Source organism: Solanum pennellii, chromosome 4 (assembly GCF_001406875.1).
Source record: "Solanum pennellii chromosome 4, SPENNV200".
NCBI classification, from domain to species: Eukaryota; Viridiplantae; Streptophyta; class Magnoliopsida; order Solanales; family Solanaceae; genus Solanum; species Solanum pennellii.
Genome location: NC_028640.1, coordinates 70,205,155 through 70,211,154, shown reverse-complemented (window position 1 = coordinate 70,211,154; position 6,000 = coordinate 70,205,155). Strand labels below are relative to the sequence as shown.

The 6,000-nt window shown below is 32.9% G+C and overlaps 1 protein-coding gene across 1 annotated transcript in view; it reads right to left on the bottom strand.

Moving 5' to 3' along the window:
* The window catches only part of LOC107017007, a 6,671-nt gene extending 2,035 nt beyond the window's left edge, over positions 1-4,636 (bottom strand). The window contains exons 1-3 of the mRNA XM_027916617.1: positions 3,452-4,636; positions 1,327-1,630; positions 1,194-1,256 (exon numbers count right to left, since the gene is read on the bottom strand). Of these exons, the coding sequence (XP_027772418.1) occupies positions 1,194-1,256; positions 1,327-1,630; positions 3,452-4,600 (1,516 nt within the window). The 5' untranslated portion in view covers positions 4,601-4,636. The remainder of the gene's footprint in view (positions 1-1,193; positions 1,257-1,326; positions 1,631-3,451) is intronic.
* Between the last annotated feature and the right edge of the window lie 1,364 nt (positions 4,637-6,000).

The following is a 6,000-nucleotide window of genomic DNA, read 5'->3' as shown; positions in this document are numbered from 1 at the left end:
CGGCGGCAGCGGCGGCGGCGCCGCCTCTGAATCGGAGGAACATATCGTTGAGCTCCTTTCTATTAACTTAGCAAGAGTTAAAAAAACACTTCTCTTAGGGAGAAATGTTGCTTCAATGTTAAACCCCTCGTTGAATTATTATATTTTTGCAGTTTCATATTTGAATTTTATGTGAATAGGTTAAATTACATTTTTTTTTATTATTATTCGTATGGTTCAACTAGATAAAAATTTATTAGTAGAGTATTAGTATATAAAAATTTTAATTAATGAAATATGAAAATCAATATACATTTTTAATTTAACAAATATTTTGTTTTCGTGTGTACAATAAAAAAAAAATATAAAAGATAAAATTTTATGTGGGCTTGTTCATGATAGCCAAATTAAAAGTATACATGTTAAAATCTATTGTCACTTTAGAAAAGTTTGAATATAGTTCTCACTCAAACTAATACATCTTTCGCAACATCATCAATAACGACGATACTTCAATTCCAAATAAATTCAAAATTTGTATTGCAAAAATTTATGAAAAATTAACTAGTTTTATGTTGGTGATAACAATGTAACTCGTAACCTAACACGATCCTCCTTTGTTAATTGCACTAAATTTTGGAAATATACATAGACCAAGTTCTCATTGTTCACAAAGGGTCTTCCTCCCAGACTCCTACCATTAGAACTTCCTTTACCCTACATCCAAACAACATACCTATTGTAATTCCATATGTGAGATACGGGAGAGAATGACATGTGAGATACGGAGAGGATGACGTGTACGTAGAAAGATTATTTGCAATAAGACCGTTAGTTCAAGTAAACATATGAAAAATTAAGTATACAAAGCAGACAAAATAGCTAAGAAGTCATGCTGAAAGCAACAAATAATATGAAATTGAAATGAAGGAAACAACAAGTAAAATAATAGTAATAACGAACGGAACGAGACAACACTCGACTATCTTGTACCCTAATCCCCACCCCTCCCACCCCCACAAAAATTGGAACTCCCCTGACAATGTTCCCTATATTAGGGTGAAGATAGATATCTCTCCTTCAAAGAGGTGGCAAGAATTAGATTTCCCCTAGGGTATGGTACTAGAACAATACATTTTGTTTACGTACCAAACACGACAATAATTAAAAAACCATATATTGTCCTCGAAACATTTTCCATGGAAAACAATTACCTTCATACCGAACACACCCTTCTGTGTCTCTTTTCCTGTGGCTTCTGCTACCTAACTGAAATTCTGAGAAATATCAAAAGCATGTACTTAACTACAAGACTAAATGTAGGTCAGGATTTAGAGACAAAATTGCCAGCCATTGCTATTTGGCCAGCTTGAGAGCTATTGACATTAAAGTTTATCCATCTTAGAGAGTTAAAACTAGTAAAATTATGCATCACCGGCTCTGCTTCAGCTTGTTTGACAGAATGCTGTGTGTTTGCTACCGGCAATCTGTATGAATGCATGCTTGAGATGACTACCAATTGCAGATCAAGTCCTCTCATCAAGCAGCAATGAGTCATCTGCAAAGCTGTTGCCATCACTGCCCTTCTCTGATTGAATGCCACAACGGTTGTCATTCTCGCATGCCTCATCCAGCACAACATAGGAAGTTGCTATTGAGCCAAAATACTGCACAAGAAATTCAAAGATTAAGATGGTATTAGGGCATAGTTTCTGGGAACCATTCGCTAAAGAAAGCACTCTTAGAATCAGACTCTTCCTAGAAATTCAAACAATATCACCAAAACTATTTGTCAAAATGGTGTTGTTCCTCACATTTTCTGTATAGACCATGAAATTACAAGAATGGTCTTTTTCCTAAAAATAATAATAGTAAAGGAGGAGTATCCGAACCTGCTCCATCAGCAAGGAGCAAGAGACACACGTTTTATGTAGTGATGTCGGCATTGAACTTATTTGTATCTATTTAGTGATTTGAATACACCTGGACTGATTCAACTGGTACCTGTTATATTCTACCACAAATCATTATATGCACCGGATAACTTTGTCTACCGACCCAGGCGTGTGTCCTAGTGGTTAATGCAGTGGGTAAGAGAACCATGAGATCTCAAGTTCAAATATATTAACACGATAAAATAAATAAACTACTTCACCTCCCCCCTCCAAAAAAGATATCCATAATAAATGCAGAGAAAGAGAGGGGTTAGCCACGAGGGAGGAGGATGGGGTACTAAAAGTTGATAAACATCTTCATTCTCTTGTGTGACTCCTTGGAAAGAAAAGAAGAAATTAGTCACATAACAAAGCATGGATAATCCACAACACAACCCTCAGGCACTAGTGATAATCACAACAAAAAATCACTGTGCGACTGGTGGAAGATTCCAAACATCTGAATTCTAATATGTGACTAAAATAAGATAAATAAACAGGGGGGTTAGCTGAACCCGAAAGCTTTCAAAGTAGAAGCAACATTGCAGCTAGAGTGTGAACAGGTAACAAACATCATCAAAGATCCATTCTTACTGTTTTGGTGCTCCTAGCTCCCTAATTGGAAGATGGAAGCCTAGTACATCGAGTTCATACTTGGCAAATAATTCTTACCCATACTCTATTAATCAAACATATGCAACTTGTCAAATTAGTTGCATCATACAGGTTTAACTAGTTATAGACAATTTTTCATTTTTTGAAAAAAAAGGTTCATTGGACAGCAGATAAATCCCAAACTGATTATTGTGATCGGTATAAAGCCCAAACTAATTCTTCTTCTCCTTTCTTTTGGGGCAACTAAAAGCTTGATAGATGCCTACTATGATATATTACCTAGAGGACACAAAGGAATGAAAATTCCTTTTTCACCTTTTTGAGAGGTAGGAGGATGGCAAGGAAACAATGCAAAAAAAAACAATGTCTTAGTCAAGTAATCTCAGCAAGGAGATTTTATTGTCACCAAACAATCAGCAAATGAAAATTCAGGTAATGGGTTTCCAGGAAGCATTACATTGTCAAGATCTCAAAATGAATTTTTCTGAACATTATCCAACAAGCTCTGTGTTAAGTGTAACTGTTGAAATTTCACCCTTGAGTATAACTAGGGGTTTGATAATGAAATGGGCCTGACTATATGGAATGGTATGATACAGCTAAGGCAGACTAGTTTGGGATCTAAGCATTGATGGGTAGATATAAATAGCCTGTATATAAGCACAGATCACGAGTTCGAACTGTTGCCGGTGAACCAAATCTTCTGTTTAGATGGAGAATGACAAAGGAACGAATTTTGAGGATAGAAGCAGAAACAGATTTCTTGCTTTCTGATTCTCAAGAGCCTCTACTGGACTTTCTTCCCTTTAGTTCAAAGCTATACATATCATTTTCGCATTATAATCTCACTATGGTAGAAATTGCAAAAGACTAGATCGGAAAAATGAAATGGAGTATCAAACCTCTGGCGAGCAAGAATATCACTTTTTGTCTTTTCCATGCTGCTGAATTTTGTTGTATAGTTCACACACATCAGGCATCTTATGGGCAAGCACATAAGCCTGGTAAAACTTCTGTTCTGATGGCAACAGAACAGTATACAGATTGTAATCTTCATCGCATAGTTTCTTCTCAACTAAACTTCTCATGAATTCCAACCGGGGCAAAACTCTCTTTTTCATACTGAACATAAGCAGTGTTGGGTGAGAAGCCAAGTAGGCAGGTTTCAAACCAAGTTGCACCATGTAGAAGTCTAGCGCAGCTCGCAATTTCTCCTTTGAAAGTCTCAAACAATAAGGCAAAAGCTGAACCAATTTGATTATCTCCCATTTAGACCAACCATAATCCCTTAAAACATCAAGTTTTGTGTCTACAGTCGACTCTTTCATCGAAATAAACACATCAACTCCATGGATAAACAATCCCGATGCTCGAGAAATATGAAATTCATTTTCAAGTCTGTGAACTTTTTCCTCTACAACCTCAGGACTTGCCAAAAGAGTATATGGGTTTTGAAGTATAAATTTTTTGATATCATCATCAGTAAACCCAATGCTCTGAAAGAACAGCATATTGATTTTCACTCTTTCACATGCTTTAACAGAGAGTAAACATGTTCTTTTCTTGATAGCTTTCACTACATACTCATCACTACCCAAAATTTTTCTAAGATAACTAATGCAAAATTCCAAATCAGAAACTTCAAGGCTTTTCAAAATAGACACACTCCCAGTAATGACCTTGACCAAATCAGACCCAGTTAAACCAATACCTTGAAGAATGTCAAGTTTGGGCTTAAGGGTTTTGTCAACATCACACACAAGCAACTTGGGAACTGCAGAAACAATATTACCGATATGGGTTTTGTCCAAACCACTTTTTTCGAGGAACTTTAACACAGATTGAGGATTTCCAGTGGATTTCGAACGAGTTACTTTAGTGCTGGTTGAAATGGCTTCTCCTCTAGAAAATCCAAGCGAGTTCACAAGATAGTTCACCAAGAAATGTGTTTGGTCACATGCAGTTTTATCTGCAATTGTTGAATATTGAAACAAGAATTTGCAGTTGTAGATGAAGAAAAACTGACCTACGGCGGCGCCATGGCAGTGCGGTCGGAGTAAGCGAGCCGCCATAGTTTCCAGTTATCATCGATCTGAAAAGAAATGGACCAAATTGGCCTAAGAATAGAAATTATGAAGGACTTATAAATAAATATTAATTAATTAAAATTTGTTTAGGACAGACATCAAAAATGAAATTTGTTTGTTTTACTTTGATTCAGCAAATTTAAGAAAATAAAAAATATTTTTAGATTTTATGATTAATTCTGTAAAAAATGTGCTTAATGTATTAAATTTTTTTTAATGTTATGGTCCTAGATACACTAAACAGGATGATGAGTGTAAAGAGTTATTATCAAATATAAAAATGATATTGTAGAAATATTTCTTCGATTTATTTTTATTTATCGTAATTTAACTTGATATATGTATTAAAAATAATTATTAATATATGTATTTATTAAATTATTTCTATTAAATAATATTTAGTATTAAATCTTACAAAATAATTTTGAAAAATAATATTTAATGATGAGTGTAAAATATAAAAAATTATAATTTTATTTTTTAATATATCATTTTTTTACTCCATTTTTTATATTAAAAAGTGACGAGTAAAATAACTTTTTATTGCGAATGAGAAATGAAAAGAGAGTGCATTTTGAATGCAAAAAGACACCTTCTAGATTAACATAGTTTATTTTGCAATTTTCAAGGTGGTCTTAAGTGTCTAAAATATAATACTTAGTTTACTTTTATTTGTCAAAAATTAAATTATTATATTAATTTAATTTTTAAAAATAATATATGTATTTAAAAACTACAATAGAAGTGCTATATTAAAATTTTTAAAATATCAATATAATGAAAAAAATCATCACAAAATATTAGTTAAAAATTTTATTTAACTAAAAAAGGAAAATGATAATTAAAAATAGAAAGAGAAGGGAGTATAAAAGACAGTATGGTGTGGTTAAGGTCAAATCATTTTTTTTAAAGCAAAGTTTTTTATCATTTTCACTAATAAGTTCAAAAAATAACAAAAATGAAGTTGATTCATATCCTTGTTCTTCTATGCTTCATTCTCCTCTGTGCTACATCCTCTGGTATGTACCTTTTAATTTCCGCATCACTTAATAATTATCGTGTTGATCTAAAAATCGTAGAATTACACTAAATACGTTATTATTGTTGTTGATTTAGAAATCAAGGAATGCAACAACATAAATAATGGTCATTTAGATCTCAATTTCAAATAAATTGTGGCAATTAAAAAATCAAGTTGAACTTTTTAAGATTTTGGCTTTAAATTACTAGCAAAAGATTAAAAAAAATAACTCTAATTTATTTTTTAAAAATTTTAGAATGAATCATGATTAAATTTTTTTTTTTTTAATATGTGTGTGAACAGGGAGAAATTTGGAGAGGAAATGCACTGATACATTGATATATGTGCCAATAAAAATGGAGAA